At 40.9% G+C, this 25,447-nt stretch overlaps 1 protein-coding gene and 1 long non-coding RNA gene across 3 annotated transcripts in view; one reads left to right on the forward strand and one right to left on the reverse strand.

Moving 5' to 3' along the window:
• LOC307042261 (ras and Rab interactor 2-like) overlaps window positions 1–20,854 on the reverse strand; it is a 50,209-nt gene extending 29,355 nt beyond the window's left edge. Inside the window, exons 1-4 of one of the 2 annotated variants that reach the window (XM_079686057.1) lie at window positions 20,625–20,854; window positions 4,337–4,441; window positions 1,439–1,539; window positions 851–1,061 (exon numbers count right to left, since the gene is read on the reverse strand). In XM_079686057.1, the coding sequence (XP_079542183.1) occupies window positions 851–1,061; window positions 1,439–1,539; window positions 4,337–4,396 (372 nt within the window). In that variant the 5' untranslated portion in view covers window positions 4,397–4,441; window positions 20,625–20,854. The other variant, XM_079686058.1, reaches the window with a different exon arrangement.
• A 1,732-nt stretch (window positions 20,855–22,586) lies between these two features.
• LOC307042263 lies at window positions 22,587–24,427 on the forward strand. The gene is made up of 2 exons (XR_013809056.1): window positions 22,587–23,183; window positions 23,553–24,427. It is a non-coding gene; the product is annotated as an uncharacterized lncRNA (long non-coding RNA).
• Window positions 24,428–25,447: the final 1,020 nt, after the last annotated feature.

A 25,447-nucleotide genomic window follows, 5' to 3' on the forward strand; every position in this document is an offset into this window, starting at 1 on the left:
CTGATCGGTTAGCCGGCCGGCTCTGTTGTGATTGGTTAACAACTTAGAGATGTGTCAGAAATGTCCTGCCCCTTAGCCTATCAAGTGCAATGTGAGGGGAGTGCTAGCCAATAGAAGATTGAGTGTTACTTTTACGGCTGTATGTATTCCCTGTTTCTTTTTCCCTTTGGTTCCTCTACCCAGGTGTGCTGCATTGCTGTAACGAGGTTCAGACGAGGTGCACCTCGGGAAGGAAGTGCTTAAAAGCTCCAGTGCAGCAGCAGGACTGCTGTGTTTCTGCCTCTCATCCTAGGATGGATAGTTAAACATTTGATGTGTTGGTTATAATAAATCCTATGGATTTGATGATTTTAAAGGTGTCTTTCGTGTTCTATTTGGGTCAGTGGTGGAATTTTGTTAGCCCCATAGGGCCATTTTTAAGGGTGGGGCGTAACAGTTACATAGCGATGTCATTATGTTATGTGAGGTAACAAAGGAGTCCAATAGAGGAGTTTCAGGCAGGGGGGGGGGGGAGAGAGAAACACCCTCTGGAGAGAACATAGGGATTTTAGCCTTTGCAGACCATTTACATACACATAAATGTATATAACACACTACCGGAAAGTGAAAACAGCCTAATTAGTGCCTCTTTAGTGTAATGTTATATCCCATCAATTGTTTTAACAGTTAATTTGTCATTGTTAGAGAAAGCAGTCAATGATGTAAAATATACCATTACTATTGTATCATATTATATTATACTAACTCGTTTTTTGAGTCATTGTTCCAACAACAATGAACGTTAACACCAAAGTAAAAGCTTTAAGTAAACAGTGTGGTAGAGGAGTCACAGTGGCTGCTGTTCTCTCACCCCAGCGGGTTGGCTCTGCAGGATGTCTGTGGCCTCCCGGTGGCTGAGGCCCAGCTGCAGCCACACAGCGTGTGTGTGAACCAGTCTGTCCAGAACAGTGAGACGCCGACGGAGGGAATCGTAGCCCGAATCTCTGGCTCCAGCCAGCCCAGATCTGATCCCAGCGCAGGGGGAAGTCTGTAGGAAGAGACCTTGCACCTCTTCGCCCAGTCTGAAAGATAGAACAAATATGAATCATACAATCTCTGTAATGCACTTATATCACCCCTGAGTATTGCAGCAAATGTATATCAGACTAACTTCTATGTATCTCTATTAATAATGACTTTACTTTTGGAAGAAAACAGCAATTTCTCTGTAAAAGAAAGCAAGAGCATTACGTTTTGTATTTACTTTAAGCTAGTGACAGACTTTACGATTTTTTGGAAACACTACAGATAATCACAAATTCCACCAAAATACATAGCAGTGCATGACATTAAGGATTTTGGGAGATGGCCCTGTGGATCTGGATGTGAGACACATAAACACATATACACACACACACACAACCTGAACAAATGTGTATACGCCACCTTAAGAGCTTACCCAAGCAGTGTATCTGTCTGCGGGTCTCCTTCCGCAGGCTCAGTCTTCTTTCCCATTTCCTTCTTCAACGTGCCAATTTCCACGGCAAATGAGTCAATAAGCTACAAGGACACACATGAAACAACACTCTCATTTTGAGGAAAGTTCAGAGATGAGTTCAAAATATTATTATCTGGAGGTGTTTTCAGCCCACAGGAGTGTGTTCAGGCGCTTCTACTGTATTTAGTTTTTTTTAGGTAATGACGGGTTCTCACTTCTGCAAGCTTAAAGTTTCATACGTGTAAAAGACAAAACTATCCCAAGCCAAAGCTCTTCCCACTGACTTTCTCACTAACCACAGTTTCTCAAGAGGAACACTTGCAGGAAACAATTAATAAAAGCACGATAGAGAGACAAGAGACATACAAAATTATGGGTGATATGGAGAAAATTGAAAAATCTAGTTTCATATCATAATATTGATATATTGTCTAGTCCTTACTCAGCTGCATTAAATCACAGAGTTCCACAGATCCCAGTTTCCATCATTTATTGCCCATCTGTTTTTCACACCAACGTAGCCTTAGCCATTTTTGTGGCATTTGAATGCAAGACCTAAGACCATGTGTGTTGCCTGACCAGTTCACTGCCTCTAAACACACATAGCAAGATATTTTTAATCCTCTAGCAACTGGTCCAAAATGTTATTTTAGTTGAATAGCTGATCTGTTTTAGCACAGCCTCTTCATGGCTGAAGGCTTTCAGGTTAACTAGAACTTGGCGAGGCAAGCATCAATCGGCTTTTTTAAGTCCAGCAAGAATATACAAATTGAAAATTAGTACGTAATGAAACAAAGATTCCCAATAAAAAGGAACAGGAAGTATTGTGGTTAGCTTGGCATATCTGGAGACGAGAGGCTGGCTTTATTGGATGGTCACTTCCTGGTTCACCGGTTCCCCAAAAAGCTGCATTCTCTCCGCTCTCCTATTTTGCCTGGATAGCAAGATCTGCACCTCTATTCGGAGGACATTGGACTCATCTATTGTTTAATAGGAATAGTGCAAGAAAACGATTTCTTTGAAAACAGATTTAGTCTGATTCTTTTCAGTGTTAAACTGCCGTCATTTGTTTCGTTTCCCGATTACTTGTCTAGTTGGGAAATGTGTCTGTTGGGTAACATCACATCAGCTGCTTTAAGCAGAGAGGAAACTATTACCTCAGCTGTTTCAAAGGAAATCACAAATGTTGACTCATTTAATTTGTCAAAGGCACATTTGAGGATAACAACTCAGAAGATTTACAATCTGGACTTCGACCTTAACATTCTATGTTGTGCACTGGATTATTTTTCCTTTGTACAGACAGAGAATGATATTCCATTTTAAGAATTGGACTTCCTTTTGGTTTTTATAAAAACGTTTTTCTAAATGTATAAGGCTTCATTGGCATGATCATATTTGGATGCAGTACAGATTTAATTATAATAATAGTATGCTTGAAAATATTAATGGGAAAAACTATAAGCATGAGTGTTTGAGGTAAATTCCTGCCGACAACTGGAACAACTATAAAAACACAAATAGTATTTATGAAAAAACAAACACATTCATGGTGATTCAAGATACTGATCACCATGTCTGTGTTTTGTTTTCATTAATGACCACCTTGCTGCACATTATCCCTTACTAATTACAGTTTATGTTTGTTTATTTATGTAACTTTAGGTGTAGACATATTGTTTGCAATCAGCTGATCTGCTCAAGTTACCACGGTTTGACTTAACGGTCAGGCTAACTGTGAGGTGTGCTTACTCTTAAAGGCCGTGGGTTTAAGACAGGCCTGTAATTATTACAGTGACACATCCTCTGAAGTGGTCGGCAAGTCTTTGAACGGTCTAGTTAAGCACAGTAAGCAGCTTCATTTCAGCTAGTGAACAATAGAGAATATTGTGATGGTATGCTTTGGGTTTTTCATGGTTTGTGTTCACATTAAAACCTCTGTGATCCGTGTTTTTCACTTGGCAGCTCTGATAACAAAACAATCGTCGGACGGGAGAGAACTGACAGGAAGACAAAAGACAGAGGGCCGTCTCCACATCCATCCTCCTCTTTATTCTTCTACACGACTAAGCCTGTAACTGAAGGGTTTTCTGAGCCCCCCACCCCAAACCCATTTCCTTACCTGAAGTGTTTTTCATATTTGTCAAGGATAGGGTGACCAGATGTGGGACAAAGAGTATGTGTGTGGGACAATTTGGGAGATGTTATCGATACTGAATTAAAAGAAAACACTATCCATCTGAAATAGCATGTCCTGCAGTGGTTTTACTTTTGAAACTATTGCCAACCCAAATGCAGGTCTCAATATGCATTATGATTTTATGTTTTGTGAGCTTATCTCTCTGTACAGCACTTTGGTCTCAAAGTGCTATATAAATAAAGTTGAATTGGATTGGATTGGATATGCGGGACTACAATAATGGTACCCCACATTCTTGCATTAAGCCGGTCAGTTGGTCAACCTAGTCAAGGATAATTTTCTGACAATATTCTAAGACTATCATGACATAAGTCTGACACTGTTAATAATAATAATAATTTAGATTTTTATAGCGCATTTCAAGAAATCCAAGGACGCTTTAGATAGAGCGTAGATAGGGAGATAATTAAGTCATAATAATCATACAGACACACAGGTTGAAAAACTGGTTGCTGGGTACTGCATTTTAGCTGGGGCTGAAGGCCTGAGTGAACAGATGGTGTTTGAGTTTTGTTCTGACGTCCTGCATCAAGCAGGACAACTGCTCACCTTAGTCAGGGATTTGTATGTTAACTAGGATGGCTAAGAGCTTCTGTCTTCACATGTCTGTCTGCAGAAATAATTTAGCCTCATAGATAGAATGATTTGAGTTTCTGTACCTTGAAGAAACTGCCTCTTCTCTCCTGCCTGCAGGATGGACTGATGATGGTGGTGGACATGTTGTCTGTAGAGGCTTCTCTGCCGGTCTCAGTCTTCTGAACTCTCTGTGAGGACACAAAGAAATGTTTAAAGACCCGCAGTTCACTATCTGCTCTGCACAAAACAGCAGATGGTGAAGAGGCTTCCTTTGGTGCTCAAAACCTGTATAGACCACTATTACCTATAGAGCAACACTCGTAAGTGGTTCATAATATTATTGGTGGTTCAGCGATTAAGCGTTGAATCGCATTTGTGTTAACACAAGCAGATTCAGTATTTTTGAGATTATCTTATTCACACTAACACTATTATAATGAGTGCATGCGACTGTTCAAACTCTTTGTTGAAACTGTATGTTGTGTATGTTGAGTTAAAATTCTACTTCAGCTTGGAACCTGATGAAGCAAAAAAATAAGCAACACAAGGTTTCAGCTGGTATTAACGTAAAGTCATATTTCAACTTTTGAAATCATTGCTCTCAAATAAAAATATTTTGCCACAACGGCTCTCTCAATTAAAACAATAACAATGGTGGCATTGTGAATGGCTTGGAATCCTTGTAGTTGTCTTCTCCCAATAGAACTCCTTCATTATATATTGGTGTCATCGGAATTCCACTGTTTTGTTTTCCTGATCACAGCTTCAATATATGGGGCGAAGCCTGTGGGCTAGTTCAGGCAGTCAACTCGAGCACCAATCAGACATTAACACGTGACGCACCTCGTCCCTCTTACAACCAACCAAACACATTCTCCTAAACATGCCGCTCTAAAGCTGCCAGGTTTTCCTGCCTCTGCCTCGCTATGCTGCTCCTGCCACTGCTGTGTTCACTTGCTATTGCTACATGTTGCTGCTTCTTGCCTGATGATCACAAAACATAAAATATATATATATATATTTTTATTATTATTAAACTTTGAATAATGTATTCACCCAAATACATACCAAATATAATAAAATAAACATTAAGGTGCAGCATTTCGATAAACTGAAATCATCTGTACATGAACTGTACTGTACAAGTACTCACCTAAGCAGCCAGCTTGACATTAGGACTTGCTTGCTTGTCATTGTATGTTCATGGTTTTTTAAAGAAAAATGTACTTGTCCACATTGCTTGCTGAAAGGGCAGATCTGCTGGCACTAACAACAATGTCTGTCTTCTGTGGAGAGCACCCTCTCGGTAGGGACAGAGGTAGCAGATACAGCCAGGTACCGCTTTGCTAACATGGCACTGCACTTTTTGCGAGTGGTAGAGGCTTAAATGCTAGTGTTGGGTTTGCACTTCAGTCACGTTCGGGTGATGCCTTTTCAAATGAGTGTGCAAGTTTGATGTATTGCCAGCCGCGTAACCAATTTTAGTTGAACAATGCCGACAAACAACTTTGGTTCGGTCCACCTGTCTTTGTCCGTCATCCTTGTATGTAACTGCGAAACCAAAATGTTCCCAAACGGGAGACTTCAATGATGCTGGAGGATTTTCAAGCTCAACTTTATCTGCGTTCGCCATTTCGACAGTTCCTCAAATTACTGACTAAATTTGGACGCATCCCTGTGACCAGCTCGCATAGTATGCCTCTCGTGAAATGACTTGCAATGTGAGCAAATTACACTGAATGCTGCGACGCAGCACCTGAGATTACTTTCAAAACGTTTTTCACGTTTAACGTTATATATATACTTTGGTACACATGTGTACCGACCCAAAGAAAGGGCCCATACCGAATATTTTCGGTACGAATACCGTTACACCCCTAATGGTAACACACGCCAAACATGCTAAATCATATCAGAAGGCATCACCCAGATTTGCCAATCACCGGAGCCTGGCAAAAGACAACAGCAGTTCAACAGCTTATCCCTGCTGTTTTTAAGAAGCCAATAGACATGAAAGTCGAGAGACAAAAATAAATAACGGAAGCGGCTATGCGCCCCTGAAACACTTATTATGTAATATTTTCAAGATATTCTTTTTAGTTTTACAGCTTGATGACACCTTTTTGTTTGACATCAGCCATTATAGGAAATATGGCCATCTGAGTGTGTGTGGTACTGTTTGTGTTTTGTTTTTAACTATGTAATACAGTTAATTATTCAAAATGTTAGAGTTCCTTAGTTTTATACTGAAACTTGCACTACTGTTCAAAAATAATAACAAACCTGGAATTATGCATTTGGGACTTTTTTTTGCTTTTTCTTGTTGTACCGAACCCTTACCGAACCGTTACCCCCAAACCGAGGTACATACCGAACTGTGAATTCTGTGAAACGTTATACCCCTACAATTGGTGCATTCCTTTGTTTTTTTTAGTGGCATGTGTATCCCACAGAAAGGTGAACAGTTTCATTTACGGGAAGGCATAAGCCACAAAAGCCACAAATTGCTATAAGGTATGTAACCTTGCTGGGGTTTTTCCTCCTCTCTCTCACTCTGCACTTCTTCCTACTATGCTATCTCCAGTGGGGCTCTGTGGGGCCAACCTCTAGTCAAAACAAAGCAGTAGAGGAGGCTTTTGGAGATGTGTGTGTGTGCGCTTTCATGCCTTGCTGCAGGCATGTGTGTGACTCACAGCCCTTGCCTGGTAAACAGTAAGGCCCTCTAGTAAGGTCTCTTTGTTTGAATTTTTCAAACTGTGACCTACAGACAGAAATGGCCCAGGTTTTTATAGAGCCACTTCACCTGGAATTCCAAATTATTTTCTTTTTTAATGATCACAGCTTTGATCTCTTTGTGTCGACCTAGACCCAACTCTTTCTCTACCTTTCTCTAAATCAAATTGAAAGGCTTTATTGGCATGACCACATGTTGATTTCTTTGTTGGCAGAATGGCAGAACAGGGTCAGAAAGTGAACTAAGGGTCAGCTGAGTGGGGGGACTTCTTTCTTGGCAGGGGCTCAGGCGGTACAGAGAATAATATACCAGAATATGCAAGGTCTGATCTGGAGTACTCCATGCTTAAGTGTCCTTTGGCAAGACACTGAACCCTAAATTGCTGCTGAAGGCATATACATTGGTGAACGAGTTTGTGACTGAGTATAAGATGAAATGATACAGTCTGGCACCGTGTAAGGCAGCCCTGTCGTTCAACCTCTTTGGTCCTTGGAAAACAGGAAAGTGATCAGAACAAGGCAATACTCTCTGAACGTTGAATTTCATGTACCAAGCATTTAAAAAAAGTGTGATTAACAGGAAGTAGATCCTGCAGCACGTGCTTGTTCTGCAGCAGCTGCATCTCACAGAGGAGAGGAGACACCCTCTGAATTACTTTTGATACATCCCCCTCAGTCAGTTTATTAAACATTCAAAATGATGGAACGATTACAGATTTCTTGTCTTTAAAAGAAAAAATGGAGGCAACCTCTGAGACGGTACCAAGTCACATAGCTAAGCAAAACAGATGCTTCAAAGATAAAGCTAAACAGCTACTGAAATCACTGCATGTCACCTTATTGCCGATCACTGAAAATGAGGCTAAAATCCAATGTCGAAGTTCAGCCAATGCATTGATTCATCCCTAGTTTTGACTGTTTTTAACAAGCACATTCTAAAACTGCTTGAGGAGATAGAGGAAACAGGTCCATGGTCAGAGCTGTCTCTTTGAGGCTTTGTGCTATAAGTTTTACCCCTCTGTCAGTGGGATGATGTGATCAAACAGATGCTGGTAATTAATTCCACTTTGGTGTGCCACATAAGGGAGATGGGCACATAAAGTTAAAGTTATTAGTGGGAGTAATGTTTCCGTCTGAACGTCTGACCTAGAGAATATGTGGATATTGTTACTTAATAAGGTGGGAAGTCCTCAATGGCTCTTTTTGTCAGCAGTCAAAGTGCTGTGGGTATAACACTGTTTCTCCTGGTGGGGTCATGTCATCAGCTGTAGATGAGGATATGTTTCACACCAACAAACTCTCCACTGGACAGGAATTCCATGGCCTTCTCTGTGGTCGGGCTCAAGAGTTTCACAGTTTTTCTTTGTGAACAGACAGGTCTTATGAAGAGAAGTTTGCTTAGGGCAGAACACATTGAGGGGGATTGAGGGTTAGGAGGGAGGGCAGGGTTTAACTCAGAGGGAGGGGATATGACATAGAGACAGGGAGTAGGAAGGATAGAGGGAGTAGTAAAGCAGGGGATAGGAATTATATGTTGGCAATGATCCTCTTCTTGTAGTGCACTTCTTTGGTTGATGTATATGTGATTTCCTCTATAATAGTCCAGGAAGAGCATATTGAGTCGACATTCCTAATGGCCTGTGATAATCTCTCTCTCTAAGAAGGTTACAGTTATTTAAAAATGAATTTCCATCTCAATATTGGTATAGGGCTAAAGGGTATAGGTCAATGGTCCAAGGAACTGGAAAGCAAGTGCACGTAACAGCAATCTGGTATGGATAAGGTGGGGACGGTTATATACTACAGGGCTGATAAGGAAAAGTGGAAAGAAGTGAGCAAGTGAGTGAGACTTTAACCTGTTAAGCCGCAAGCCTGTTTTTCAGGCCTCAAGCTCGAAAATGACATTCCCAGAACAAATGACAATAACTTCCCTTCTAAAAGGGGTAAATTAATCATCTTTTTTCTCAAACCAATGATAAACCTGTGAGTTGGATGTAGAAAAGTCAGAATCAATATAGATTTGTTTTATTTTAAAGTAAATTCAGATTGAACATAGTAAGAAAATGTAAATTATAGTGTCCGTCCAAAAATAAACCATCACTTAAAGTGAAAACCACCCTTGGATGATGGGATAGTAGACTAAAAGCTTTAGGAATCCAAACTATAACATATAATAAGTGCCGTGTATCAAGATTGATGCAAAACAAGTGACATTTGACCTTTTTAGAGAGGCTTAGCAAAAAAAAACCCACCTCTGGGCTCATTTGGGTGGAAATGGGTGTATTTGCCGTTTCTCTGGAACCCATTGGTCGATTTTCATGATTGACATCTCTTTTGAACCGTTAGAGCCAATAGAATCAAAGGGGAATTTCCACATACACACACACGTTACCATTGAAAAATGAGAGCTATGTGCACGCAGTTTGCCCAAAGCGAAACCTATCTTACGCTATGAATTCTGAAAACTAGTTTTATTGCTGATGGATTATCAGAAATCATTTCAAAGTGACACAAACACATTGGATTAACCTATGGATTAACCTTCAGCAGCGTTTTCATCGTTTTAATGCCATTGAAGACCATTTTTGATCAGAAAACAACAAAGGTAAGACATATTGCCTTGTTGGCTACCTAATCTAACCTCAATCTCCACGTCTCTGATCACCTGGCCATCATCATGGACATCAACATCCCCATCCCCGCCCAAAAGCAAAAACGCACAATGACCTACAGAAACCTCAAATTCATCTCACCTTCAGCAATCACTGCCTCCATTATCTGCAAGATGTCTGTCTCCCCCCCCCCCCCACTTTCTTAAAACCCATCTGAACTTGTGGACTATTATAACAGCACCCTCTCCTTCTGTCTCAATGAACTGGCCCCCACAAAAACTAAAATTGTCTCTTTCATACACTCTGCCCCCTGGTATACCCCCAAACTCCACCAAATCAAATCAAGGAAACTTCAATTTGAACGCCAACACAAGAAAACCACACTAACAGTCCATCTTCAAATCTACAAAGACTATCTCCAGCAGTACAGTAATGCACTCAAAGCAGCCCGGTCTAATTACTACTCACAACTCATTCAGTCTGGCTCCAGCAACCCCAAGCGTCTGTTCTCCACCATCAGCAAACTTCTCAAACCCTGTGACAACGCCACCTCGTCCTTCACCACCGAACAGTGCAACTCCTTCCTTTCGTTTTTCCAAACCTAAATCAGCAACATTTACAGCAATCTGACACCCTCATCAGCACCCACCACCTCCCCTCCTGGCTCCCCCCCCTTCACCTCACAGCCCCTGTCCCACTTCTCCCCTGTGACCCCCATGCAACTGTCCCACTTCATGACAGGAATTAACTCCACCTGCACACTTGACCCAATGTCCTCCAAATTTGTTAAAGAGAGCCTCCCTGCCATCTCCCAACTCCTCGCCACCATCATTAATTCCTCCCTCAGATCTGGATCAGTTCCTCACTCTCTCAAACTGGCTGCTGTCACACCGATTCTCAAAAGACCTGGACTCACACCTGACATCATGTCCAACTTCCGGCCCATCTCAAATCTCCCCTTTCTGTCAAAAATACTTGAACGTGTCATTGCCTCACAACTAAAATCCCACCTCAGCTCCAATGACCTCTTTGAGCCATTTCAATCCGGTTTCCGATCAAAACACAGCACAGAAACAGCTCTTCTGAAAATCACAAACGACCTCCTCCTCTCCTCTGACTCCGGCAACCTGAACATCCTCATCCTCCTCGACCTCACTGCAGCATTCGACACCATCAACCACACCATCCTGCTGTCCCTCCTTGAATCATCACTCAACATCACCGACACTGCACTCTCCTGGCTGAAATCCTACCTCACCGACAGACATCAGTTTATCAACAACGGCAACTCCTCCACTGCTCCTCTGTCCCAAGGCGTCCCCCAGGGTTCGGTGCTTGGCCCCCTCCTCTTCATCCTTTACATGCTCCCTCTTTGCAAAATAATTTGTGGCCACAACCTTCAATTTCACTGCTACGCCGATGACATCCAACTTTATATCTCAACAAAAACCATCACCCCCACAACACACTCCACTCTCACCAACTGCCTCTCAGAAATAAAAGCATGGATACAAACAAACTATCTCCAACTGAACAGTGCCAAATCAGACATCATCATCATCGGCCCCCCATCCCGTATCAAAGACATCCAGAATTTCAACTTCACCATTGACAGCCACACTCTATCTACCCCCCATCACATCCGCAACATCGGAGTCATTTTCGACAGTCAGCTCAAATTCAACCACCACATAAATCACATCACCAGGACCGCCTTTTTCCACCTCAAAAACATTGCCCGTCTCCGCCCATCACTCTCCTCCTCTGCTCCTGAAATCCTGATTCATGCATTCATCACTTCACGACTCGACTACTGCAATAGCATCCTCTACGGCATACCATCCAACCTCCTCAATAAACTCCAACATTTCCAGAACTCTGCTGCCCGCCTCCTCACCCACACCCGCTCTCGAGACCACATCACTCCCATCCTCCAGAACCTCCACTGGCTCCCCGTCCGTCAAAGAATCCACTTCAAGGTCCTCCTCATTACTTACAAAGCCCTCAACAACCAGGCCCCCCCCTACCTCACAGAGCTGCTGCACCACCACACCCCTTCCCGCTGCCTCCGCTCATCAGAAGCTAACCTCCTATCCATCCCCACCCGCACCAATCACCGGACCTGGGGGGACAGAGCCTTCTCCGTCGCTGCCCCCTCCCTCTGGAACTCACTCCCACAACCCATCAGAGACTGCACCGACCTCACCACCTTCAAAAAAACTCACAAAAACTCACCTCTTCAATCTGGCTTTTAATGTGTGATTGTTTTTGTATTATTTGACTTCAACTTTAACCATATATTTATTTGTTGTTCCTTTCTTCTCTTTTCTTTTCTCTTCACTATTATCTGTAAAGCGTCTTTGAGCACCTGTAAAAGCGCTAACAAATTAAATCTATTATTATTATTATTATTATTAATGCTACGTGGTGTGATGTCTTTGTTAGCTTCTCATGTCGCGAGTTCGGATCGGTCAGCAATGATACCAATACCTGTTGGATCTGTGCAATCTCAGCTTGCTAATCGACATCTTGTTTGTGCAGATACGATAAGTAATAAGGGTATTTTAACGTGAGTTCCGTGCTAAGGGTGTTAGCATTTTTTCGCTCAGGGTTAATTCAGAGCCTTTGTTATTACCCTTATGTTTTGTTTTTCTAAAAATGGTTAATATCGTCTGATAGCTGAGTTTCTTCCAGTTAAGTGGGTATGACACATGAATAGGTTTTTAAATGTCAAGAAGCCCTCAGACGCTGTTTCTTGCAGATGTTGCGATTTCCCCCCTGCTAAAATGTACCCGCTATTAGAATGCATTGATTGAGGTACAATGTTCTTTTATTTAGCATAGAACACAGGGTTAAGAGTGAGTTTTGATCGCACAGTGATGAAACGTACACCAATAAAATGTGTGGACTCTCAGCTTTCATATGATATCTAGTTTGTGCATGAAGTATAAAAGATCACTACCGTGAGTTATGTGCAAAGTGCAGATGCGCCTCCAGGGTATGGCTGGGCTAGGCTACAGCCATACCTAGAAATGGCTTAACCCCACAATGAAAAATGATGTTAAAGTAGGCAAAAAAAAGTCCGCCAACTCGCGCAGAGTAAATTGGACAGACAGCAGCAAGATTGATTTCAGTAGCCACTTGTCTGGAAATGCCGAAGACTAGAAACGGTTTTGAAAACTTTTGTCACATAGTGATCGTCTTCTCAATAAAACATCTTTGCTAAAGTCTTCTGACCAATCAGAATCACGATAACGGCGTGGTGTTGTTGCAGGAAGTCCCGACGGAGAATACTTTTGTGGTAGAACTTCTCTTTATATATCCATGGATCCAACATTACGTGTTGATAGAAATCAACGGGTAATGAAATAAGACCCCACGGTTTGATGATTGATAGGTGTGTGGGCTGTCTTTCATTTTGACACACAGAACAATGGGGGCTATCCACCCTTATCCACAATGTAAAGTAATTCACACAGCCTCTTCCCTCTTCTCTCTGTGAGGAGCAGCAGGTTCAGCAACACCTCCCTAGGGCGGCGCCCAGGTGGCATCCTTACTAGGTGCCCGAACCATCTCAACTGGCTCCTTTCAACGCGAAGGAGGAGCGGTTCAACTCCGAGTCCCTCCCGGATGACCGAGCTTCTCACCTTATCCCTAAGGGAGACACGAGCCACCCTGCGGAGAAACCCCATCTCGGCCGCTTGTATCCGCAATCTCATTCTTTCGGTCATGACCCATCCTTCATGACCATAGGTGAGGGTAGGAACGAAAATGACTCTTTGACAATTAGTCAATCTTGTGGCCCTCTGCAGTAGGGAACTCAATCATGCCTGTGTGTCTCCTTCTCTGGTCCTTACAGTAAAACGGCCAAAAGCAAAAAAAGGCGCAATATACACAGTGCCATTTCCCCGGAGTATTCTGTGAAGCGAACCTGAAATCCCTGCTTAATGGTTGTTTCTACACGGACCACTATTGCGGTAAGCATGTTGTAAACTTCCGGTTGTTGTTGTCATCTCCGGGTATCCCGTGTGCCTGTTCTGTTGCTGATAGCTTATTATCTTAACTTAATCGATCGTTTTAAAACTCTTGATCACGGCAACTGCCTGACGTTGTAATCACACGTTACTACAGCTTAAGCACTCACAACTCTCCTTCTCTTAGCGACTGTAACTCCACAGTTGCCTACACTCTTTTCGGGTTTGCTAACGGTAGCTACTTTAGCTTGATAGCTAGCCATGGCTCTTTCCCCACCCTCGGGTGCTATTTCCTGCTCTAACGGTCTCATGTTTGGTTACTTCCCTACCTCCTTTACTGGTACCGATACATGTGTTAAATGTAGTATAGTTGTTAGGTTGGAGGCGGGAATCATAGCCATAGAAGCCCGGCTCCGCATCTTAGAAAATAACTCAGCTACAGTAAAGCCCATGTTAGCCGGTGCGGACCGGCAAAAGGTAGCTCCTCTTAGCCGTCCCCCGGCAACTCCCGAGCAGCAGGCAGATTGGGTGACTGTTCAGAAGGGGCATAACGCGAAACCCGCAGGTCCCCACCAACCCGTTCACGTATCTAACAGATATTCCCCACTCAGCGAGACACCCGCTGAGAAGCCAACTCTGGTTATTGGTAGCTCTATTATGAGACACGTGAATTTAGAGACCGAAGCGTCCACAGTCACATGCATTCCGGGGGCCAGAGCGGGCGACGTTGAGGAGCATCTTAGACTGCTGGCTAAAAATAAACGTAAATACAGTAGGATTATTATTCACGTCGGTGGTAATGATGTTCGTTTACGCCAATCAGAATGCACCAAACTTAATGTGGCGTCGGTGTGTAGTTATGCTAAAACAATGTCGGACACCGTAATCTTCTCTGGTCCCCTCCCCAATCTGATCAATGATGACATGTATAGCCGCATGTCATCATTTCAGCGCTGGATGTCTTGGTGGTGCCCAGCAAACAATGTGGGCTTCGTAAATAATTGGACAGCCTTCTGGGGAAAACCTGGTCTGATTAAGAGAGACTACTTTGGAAGGTGCAAATCTCATTTCGGCAAACATTTCAGGGCTTTGTGGACTTAATCCATGACAAACTGGAGTTGAGACCAGGAGGCAGAGTCGCAGTCTGACACACTTCTCTGCGCTCTCTCCTAGGCAGTCATCCATAGGAATCCCGAACCCAATAAAATACCCAATATTAACGGTGTGTGTGTCTGCCCAAGGACAATTTAAGGTAAAACCTAATAGAGGTGTCATACATAATAACCTAATAAAAGTAAATGTAACAACTACTACAGTGCAACAAAACAGGAAGATTAAATGTGGTCTCTTAAACATAAGATCTCTAGCATCTAAAGCAATATTGGTAAATGATTTAATATCAGATTATAATATTGATATATGCTGTCTCACTGAAACTTGGTTGAGACATGAAGAATATGTCAGTATAAATGAGGCCACTCCACCCAGCCATATCAATACTCATATTGCCCGAGGCACGGGCCGAGGAGGTGGAGTTGCAGCAATCTTTGACTCAAGTTTACTTATCAATACTAAACAAAAATTAAATTATACCTCCTTTGAAAGCCTCGTTTTTAGTCTTACGCATCCGACCTGGAAAACTTTGCAGCCAATCTTATTTGTTACAGTGTACCGTGCACCAGGTCCTTATTCAGAATTCTTATCAGAATTCTCTGAGTTTTTATCAGCTTTGGTTCTTAAAACAGATAAAGTAATTATCGTAGGTGACTTTAATATTCATGTTGACGATGATAAAAATAGCCTTACTGTTGCATTTAACTCTATATTAGATTCTGTTGGTTTCTGTCAGAGTGTAAATAAACCAACCCACTGCTATAATCACACCCTCGACCTTGTTCTGACTTATGGTATTGAAATTGAGCAACTATTAGTCGAACTGCATAATCCTGCTTTATCCGACCATTTCTTAGTAACTTTTGAAGTACTGTTACTAGACTACAAAGCATTAGCCAAAAGCTCCTGCAGCAGAAACCTATCTGTTAGTGCTATAGCCAAATTTAAGGAAGAGATTCCACCAATACTTAACTCGATAGCATGACTGCATGTAAGGGAGGAAACTTATAAAAAATGTACACCACCCCAAATTGATCATGTTGTTGATAGTGCTCCAGATGCGCTGCGAATAAAATTAGACTCTCTTGCTCCTTTGAAAAAGAAGAAAATAAAACAACATAGATTAGCTCCATGGCATAATGCCGAAACCCGCAAATTAAATCAAAAGTCGAGACAACTTGAAAGGATATGGCGTTCCACTAAACTTGAAGAATCTCATTTAATTTGGCATATTACTCTCAATGAATATAAGAAAGCACTGCGTAAAGCGAGAGCAGCCTACTACTCTTCATTAATAGATGAGAATAAGAAAAATGCAAGATTTCTTTTCAGCACTGTAGCCAGGCTGACAGAGAGCCACAGCTCGACTGAGCCTTCTATTCCCATAGCACTCAGTAGTAATGATTTTATGTGCTTTTTTAACGATAAAATTATTACTCTTAGAAACAAAATGAATGACCTCTTGCCTTTGACCAGTATAGTGTTATCAACAGCTCCCGGAAACGTAAGTTCTAATATTACACTAGATAGTAAACTAGAATGCTTTTCAGCCATAAACCTTGAACAATTAAATTAAATGATTCTCTCTTCTAAACCATCAACGTGTATCTTAGACCCGATTCCAACTAAGCTGTTAAAAGAAGTTTTTCCATTAATTAGCACTTCTTTATTAAATATTATGAATATGTCTTTATTATCAGGCTATGTTCCACAATCATTCAAAGTAGCAGTGATAAAACCGCTTCTTAAAAAGCACAATCTCGATCCAGAGGTTTTAGCCAACTATAGACCTATTTCTAATCTCCCGTTCCTCTCAAAAATTCTTGAGAAAGCAGTCGCAAAACAGCTGTGTGATTACTTAAAAAACTATGATTTATTTGAAGATTTTCAGTCTGGCTTTGGAACACATCATAGCACAGAGACAGCTCTGGTTAAAGTCACAAATGACATTCTAATAGCCTCAGACAAGGGACTTGTCTCTATTCTTGTTTTGCTCGATCTTAGTGCTGCATTTGATACTATCGACCATGATATCCTATTGCAAAGACTAGAGCACTTAGTTGGCATACAGGGAACTGCTTTAGGCTGGTTTAGGTCCTATCTATCTGAACGCTCTCAGTTTGTACGTGTCAACGATGAATCTTCCATTCAAACCAAAGTTAGCCATGGAGTGCCACAGGGCTCAGTGCTTGGACCTATTTTGTTCACACTATATATGCTTCCGTTAGGCAATATTATAAGGAATCATTCTGTAAACTTTCATTGTTATGCGGATGATACTCAACTATATTTATCAATCAAGCCTGATGAAATTAATCATCTAAATAAAATTCAAGACTGCCTCAAGGACTTAAAAACATGGATGACCTTACATTTTTTGATGTTAAACACGACCAAAACTGAAGTTATTGTACTTGGCCCGAAGAATCTACGAAACAAATTATCTAAAGATATATTAACTATGGATGGCATTAATTTGGCCTCCAGTGAGACTGTAAGGAATCTTGGTGTTATATTTGATCAGGATTTATCCTTTAACACCCACATAAAATCAATTTCAAGGACCGCCTACTTCCATCTACGTAACATTGCAAAAATCAGGCATATCTTGCCTCAAAACGATGCAGAGAAACTAGTCCATGCATTTGTTACTTCAAGGCTGGATTATTGTAACTCCTTATTATCAGGGTGTACCAAGAAGTCAGTCAAGTCGCTTCAGTTGATTCAAAATGCTGCAGCTCGTGTACTAACCAGAGTTAGGAAAAGGGACCACATTACTCCTGTTCTGGCTGCCTTACACTGGCTCCCTATAGAACACAGGATAGAATTTAAAATTCTTCTTCTCGCCTACAAAGCCCTTAATGGGCAGGCGCCATCTTACCTTAAAGAACTCATTATACCCTACTGTCCTACTAGGGCATTGCGTTCCAAGAATGCAGGATTGTTGGTTGTTCCTAGAGTCTCTAAAAGTACAATGGGAGCCAGAGCCTTTTCTTATAAAGCTCCACTTTTGTGGAATCAGCTTCCAGTTTGTGTTCGGGCGGCAGACACCCTATCCGTTTTTAAGAGTGCGCTTAAGACCTTCCTTTTTGATAAAGCTTATAGTTAGGGCTGATTAGATTCAGCCCCTAGTTTTGCTGATATAGGCTTAGTTTGTCGGGGGACATCTTACTTCTTCCTTCTCTCTGTCTATACCTGTGTACTCTCATGTTCCGATTAACCCAGCTTCCCCAAATTTCTTTCTTTTTGATGTCTATATACGCCGGGATCCGGAGTCATGGATGATCCTGCGGTCCTGTGTCATGGATCGCGAGTCCTGGATCTTGAGTCGTGGCTGTGGTCCTGGATCATAAGTCCTGGATGGATATCCTCGTGGATTCATCTTCCTATTATACACACATGCATTTCCAAACATTTGGACTACCTATGTTGCAAATGTATTATCTTCTCAATTTACACACGGCATCTATTGCACGTCTGTCCGTCCTGGGAGAGGGATCCCTCCTCTGTTGCTCTCCCTGAGGTTTCTCCCATGTTCCCCTTTAAACTGTGGGTTTTCTCTGGAAGTTTTTCCTTGTACGATGTGAGGGTCTAAGGACAGAGGGTGTCGTATTGTCATACTGATATTCTGTACAAACTGTGAATTCCACTGAGACAAATGTAACATTTGTGATATTGGGCTATATAAATAAACATTAATTGATTGATTGATTAATAAAAATGTAAAGTTGAGAACTGGTATGGTATGCAGTTAATATTGTTTGTTATGCAGTGGGGGCGCACATTTAAACGTCAATATAAAAGCTTTCATTTAATTGTGGGAAAGCAAAATCGAACAAAAATGATTACACGGCCTGGTTGAATGCTCGTTTGTGATTGGTCAATTGTAACATTCAGCGATATGCTATTTTTTGTAATGATATGTCAGATCTAAATTCAATTGTTTGGTGAAACTTGCTTTGCCAACAGTTTGCTTTTTGAAAAAACAGTGCATGACACTAATTAGGGGACAACAATGCTCTTATAGCTATCATTCTATATAGTAGCTTTTATCCCTATGATTCTGTAACTCCCAAAATAAAAATAACTCATAGCCTTTGTGACTCTCTTAATAAGCTTAAGCCTCAAATCCCCCCCTCTCATTACTCATGGATTAGGACATTTTTCATCTATTTAAATAAGAGAACAAATAGGCCCTAGGTCCCTTTGTCACATTTGATTGGTTATTGGTATTCCCCTGTGTAATTGACATTCTTTGTGTTATACCTTGTTTGTGGTTTGATTAATTAACTTTTTCGTTGTATTGAAGAAAAAGAAGAAGAAGAAGAAGAAGAGGGATGAAACCCTCTTTAATGATCACACATGCAGAGCACACAACACACACAGTGTAGTACTAGGAGCACTGGGCAGCTATTGTACAGCGCCCGGTATTCTCATTGAAGTGGTGACCTTCCTGCTGTTTTATTCTCTATATGTATTTATTTTAATGTTACATCAATATGTGAAAATCCAATGTGACCTCTTGAAACCCCAATTGACAAAACAGAGGACAGAGAACTAGCTTGATATTCAAAAGGGGGTCTAAATACAGATTGCCAGACTAATGCACTTTTCTCTAATTCCTGACCTGTGACTCATGTTGGAGGTACACAATCTGCAGAAACTGGAAAACCCCAAGGTCTATGCCTTTATCAGGAAACACTGGCTTTTCCAATGAAAATAAGGAAGGAAGATGATATGATGTGCGAAGCTGGTGACACAATTTAGGGTTAGTCTGACTTGCAAATGCTTGGAAACAACTTTTAAACAGCAATCTGGCAAAAGAAAATAGATGACACGCCAATATGTGAGCAAAAGAAAGTAAAGTCTTGGGTCCCAAGTAAAAAAACATCACAGAAAGTGCATTTTCTGGCTGAATGAAACATTTACATTATTCTCCTAAATCCAATTTCTAATTCAAACTAAATATGGGTTCTACATTGCATTTTTGTATCTTTAAAACCTTTCTTAACATGACTAAAGCTTTGTATCTTTTGTGTAAATGTGTTATAAGACAATGAACCACACTCAAAACGGATAACCAAGTACAAGTATATTAACAGATTCAACAAACTCAATCTAAATCTGTTTTTAATACTGAACTGGCCATGGACTGAAGGGTAAAGGAACAGACCGCTTAAGCGTACTCATATTTATTCATATTATAAACATAAGTGTCTTTAATGTATTACATTTCTATACTTTTTATAGTGTTTATACATGGTTTATACCGATACATACATACATACTGTTCATACTGTATATAATTTAACTTTTTATATCTGCCATATGTATATAGTATACTATTCATACCATTGCACTTTACTGCTTCTTGTGCACTTCTGTTTAGATGCTTGCTAACTGTGCAAGGTTAAGTAAAAGTATTTAAGTAAGATTAGGAAACTGTACTTAAAGTATAAGGAGTTTATGTACTCATTGCAGAAAAAACTCCAAAAATATATTTAAAAGCATCTTCACATTTAAAAAGCTGGAAGTGTGAAATGTTTTTTTTACAGAATAAGTCTTAGTAAACTTGCTGCCAATTCATTTTCTGGCAAAACACTCATGGTTTGAGTTACTTAAATATAATATAGCTACTTTCCACCACTGATGCTATAGTGACTCCGCAGAGCAACACACATTTATGAACAAGAATTGGTGCGTTTACGTTTTGGTTAAAGCAGTGACGTCGTGCAACAGGTGGCGGTGGTAACTCGTACAACACGTCCCGCAGTATTCCACATATTTAAAGGTGACACAATAAATAATGACCATATGACTGATAAGTAAGCTTTTTCAAGAGACTGGGCAGAATTTGAGTTCAGAAGTTAGCTGCAGAGAGAAACAAAACACTGTAAAGGTGTCGCACAATGTTAAAACAAAGGGAAGGTTTCTCTTGCCTGTTTACGGAGCGAGTGTAATTCCAGTTTGACCAAAGAAAACTCCGCTGCTCCGACGAGTTGTTTCTTCACGTGTAAACTGCATTATAGCTCCATGCTGCGAAGTTGTGATGTTTCAAACTTGTTTTCATACCTTCAACTGAGGAAAAAACAGATAAATATATCTAGTGTTGTGCCGGGGGATACCTCCATGGTCCTACATTCTTTTGAGGAGCAGCTGTCTGCGTTGTTCTGTGTAACTCTAGGACTTCCGGTTAATTTTTTCGAAATAGAAGACGTACTTCATTTACTAAACTTGCCCACTCACTTACCCTGGAAAAATAATAAGATGACATATTTATTTTCCATTATAAACGATAACACCCTAAGTTAGTGGGAGCCTAATGTATACTTCCTGTGATGTATAACATTTTCCTATGATGTATAACATTTTTGTTATAGCCACATTTGTGACAGTTGATCTAATAAAAACTCATTTCCGATATTTAACATGGTCTAATGCCACAATGATGCCACGTGTGACATGATGACAACATTTAAATGCAGCAGCATTTTTTTCATGAATATTTTTTGCTTCAAATCTCATGCTTTTATTTTTAAGTTAAGCCCGCCCTACTTCCGGGGGGTTTCTTCTTCTGTGCATAATGTCTAACTTGACGCCATTGCCAGCTTCCCCCCCCCAGCACTGCAAAGGAACAAAAACAAACCGCATTAACTTCCATATCACGTAAAAAGTTGAAGATCCCTCTACAAAGCTTGGCTCCAGTTTAGAGAAACAACAACAAACTGAGATGCACTTCTGAAAAAATAGGAATAAGACCATGCAGTTTATAGAGGGTCGACTCTAGAACAAATCGAATGAGGGGGGCAATCATTTACCACACATTGCCGTCAACAACCAACACACAAACACCAACGCAACTTCAATTTAAAAAGACATGCTGTAAAGTCTATTGTCTTTCACACATATTGCAGGGGTGTGTAGTGCTATGTTATAGCGCACCTATGACTTTTGCATACATGCACAGTTGTGGCACGACCACCAAAACAGAAATATGGACTACTAGGCCACCATATCAAAAGTGAGCAAAGGGATCCATGTGAACATGTTTTAGGTGGGGGGTGGACCTAACCTCTAGGGGTCCGGGGCATGCTCCCCCGGGAAGATTTTTTTTTAAATATTGAAGTGCATCAATCTGGTGCACTTTGAAAGCAAAATGAAGAGATCTATGGATACATAGCGGATGTGAGCGGAGGAGAGAGGAGGGGAAGCAGCAGGAGGTTAGAGAAATAGGAACTCCTCTCCTCCCCCCTCTCTCTGGTCGCTACAATGAGGAAAACAAATTAGGGGCCAAAAGTTGCATTTACAAGTATTAAAAGTAAGCAGAGGACACCAAACCAACTGAGACTTTCTGTCCGCTGCATCCACGCACACACTGTCACACACACACACACACACACACACACACACACACACACACACACACACACACACACACACACACACACACACACACACACACACACACACACACACACACACACACACACACACACACACTAAACTACAGCATACAAATACAGAGTAATGTAGGCCTGTTATACTGAGGGATATATATTTTACACACTGCTCTGCTTCCTGCTCGGACCTCACAGCTGTTCTCACTGTAAACATTGCGTCGCGATGCGACACTAATTTCTCCTCCATTTTATATAGAAAATGAACTGCGGTCTGGCTCTTTCAGCTTGCATGCGGTTTGATTGGCTAGCGCTCAGCTTCAAAAGTTGAACATTGCTCAACTTTTGAATCCTGAAAATCCTGGAAATCTTCGCTTTGCTTCCCCACAATGCAGTACCGCGAAAAGCGAGGCAAAGTGACGTCACCCCATTCAAAGTCAATGGGCAGAAGCGTTGGAAGATTATTTAACGCTGCTGTGTGGAAGGGCCGCGTCTATCGTTATAGAGAGCCGCAGTGACGCGTCCTTAAACCCGGAAGTAAACTTCTTCCGGTTCCTTCGTCTAAAACGCAATGCAATTTCTCCATAGGATTTTGGAAAATAGCTCGAAATAAGGTCTGTGGTTGACACATATTTAAGAGATGGATCACGTTTTGTTCAGCCGGATAATATCCACATGTCAACCCTACTTTTATAATTTTTGAATAATAAATCTAGTCGGCAGAAGCAAAATGCTAACGTTATGCTATAAACGAACTACAAGCCAGTACAGCAGCAGGGTCGCACGACTTCAACGTCACGCCAACTTAAGATCGTTTCAACTGACTTGCACTGAAACTGCACTTTGAAAACTTTAAATATATTAACATTTTAAACTGTATACCCCGGTTATCTAGGCCCGTTTTGTTTAATGTATACCACGTTTATCTAGGCCCTTTTTGTTTTATGTATAGGGAGAGTGGGGTAATTTGTGCCAAGGGGCAAGTAGTGCCACCCCTGTTATCTAGAAAACCATAGAAGAAGTTGGTCATGTGACCACATATTTTTGAAGAGGCATCCATTTCAATCATCCTGCAAAGAAGAGAGACACATGGCTTGAGAGGTAAGTACATTTAAGTTCAAAAAACATTTTTTTACCCTCCAAAGTAAAATTTCTATGATCAAGGTTTTTGTTGATTGCTGTGTTTGAACAATTTAGAGAACTTTGAAAACAGTTCACACATTTTAGTGCTTTAGTAAGCTACACCATGAGTCTATACAGTTAGCATGATGCTAGCTCAAAACAGCTGGGGGATGCATTTTTTTCAAAATGGTGGGCTTGGGGTAATTTGTGCCAAAGGTCCTGGGGTAAGTTGTGCCAGTGGCCCAACTTATGATTATTTACTATATATTACTTTATTGTATTTTATTGTTATTGTACATTGTATTCTTACATTTGATCACTAAAACTATGTGACATTCTTAATTTTAGACCAAAATCCATCATGCCACGCAAATACAAAAGGAAGACAGACAGGGTTTCAACTCCTCTTGAGGAGTTGGAAAGAGCAGTGAAAGAGGTGCAACAGGAAAAGGAACGTGCTGAAAAGAAGAAAAGGAGTGGAAATAAGAAGGGGTCTCTGAAAGGGTCAAAACCAACCAAGCCCAAAAAGAAAGTGCTCTCCAGTAGCTCAGAAGAGAGTGACTTTCCGATTCCACTTAGCGATGCCACTCATTATGAGAGTTCAGATGTCCAGAGTGATGATGATGATGATGGTGACAAGGATCTGTCTGGTGGTGACTTTGTCATTGTGAAGTTTGCAGGTAAAAAATCCAAATCCTATAACTATGTTGGATTGGTGGAGAATGTTGAAGGTGACGAGATCAGTGCAAAGTTTCTGAAGCAAAGTTGTAAGAGGTCTGTTGATGGAAAGCCCATCTTCACATTTAGAGAGAATGATGAAGGAGTCATCCCTAGAGGTGATGTGCTCAAGAAACTACCCACACCACAAAAACTTGGTGGTACAGCCAGAAGGGAGTATAAGTCCACATTCCCCCGCAGCATTGACAAGTGGGATGTTCAGTAGTAGGCCGAATCTGTGAAGAGATTCAGATGCAGATGATTTGCAGATGATTAGGTGCTCATTTTGGAATTTTAATTTTGTTCTGAGTATGTGTTCATGTGGCGCTAGGCCTTGTTTAAGCAAATTGGCCACACCACAAAACTTGGTGGTACAGCCAGAAGGGAACAGAAGTTCATATTTCCCTGCAGCATTGGACAAGTAGGACGTTAGGTGTTCATAGGCCTTGTTATAGAAAAGTGGCCTTTGATGTTGTTAAAACTTTAAATAAACATTAAATAAATAATTTTGTATTGAATTTGTCTTGCTTTTATATAGCATTATTGTTTGTGAGATTAAAATGATCTGTTTTACTTCAATTATCAATGGCACAATTTACCCCAGTGTATTGTCTCTAATGGCACAACTTACCCCGCACAGGGGGCAAGTTGTGCCACAAAACCACTTTTTTTTCTAAAGCTATATTTCTCAAACAGTTTATTTAGGATCCGAAGTGATTGTTCCCAGGGATACACAACATCCTAAACTATATGTACATATTTTAGTTGGAGGCATTACTGTAATCCCCTTGCTTTAAAGGCACTTTAAGTAAAAATTGGCACTACTTACCCCACTCTCCCTACATGTCACACTGTGGGAAACGATATTTCGATATTTCTGGATGTATAACACATGTAGAATTTTTGACAATAAAGCTGAATTTGACTTTCGCGTGCTTGCATATTTTAACAAAGCTTTTCATTTTAGCCACACTGAATTTAACTAGAAGTCATGGCTGTGTCAATTACCAGTCTGATATCGTTTTACAAAGATGACAAGAGTGTAGATAGAGGAGAGAACCACTACAAGTCAGGACACGTTACAGTGCAGCCTAGATGAAGGTGTGCTTACCGGTGTTGTCAGGGCTAGCATGAGGGACAAGGTTTATAGTGTCGGTGAGTAGTGATAGCAAGAGTACCGTTAACCTTTTAAGACCGAGTTAATTTATTCACATTAATTCCCATCAACAAATCAATTTTATGTGTCACATGAAATCTTTATTAGGCAAGGTAAGGCAAGTTTATTTATATAGCACTTTTCAACACAAGGCAATTCAAAGTGCTTTACAAAAAATGAAAGACATTAAGAAAATGGCATTTAAAATCAGTCATTAAAAAGAAAAGCTAATAAAATAAACATTAAAAGAAAAAATACATGGATAAAAGTTACAGTGCAGTCTAAGATATGAATAGTTCAATTAAAAGCAGCGACAAAAAGAAAAGTCTTCAGCCTGGATTTAAAAGTAGTCAGAGTTGCAGCGGACCTG

This window comes from Notothenia rossii (genome assembly GCF_949606895.1).
Source record: "Notothenia rossii genome assembly, chromosome: 6".
Taxonomy (NCBI): domain Eukaryota; kingdom Metazoa; phylum Chordata; class Actinopteri; order Perciformes; family Nototheniidae; genus Notothenia; species Notothenia rossii.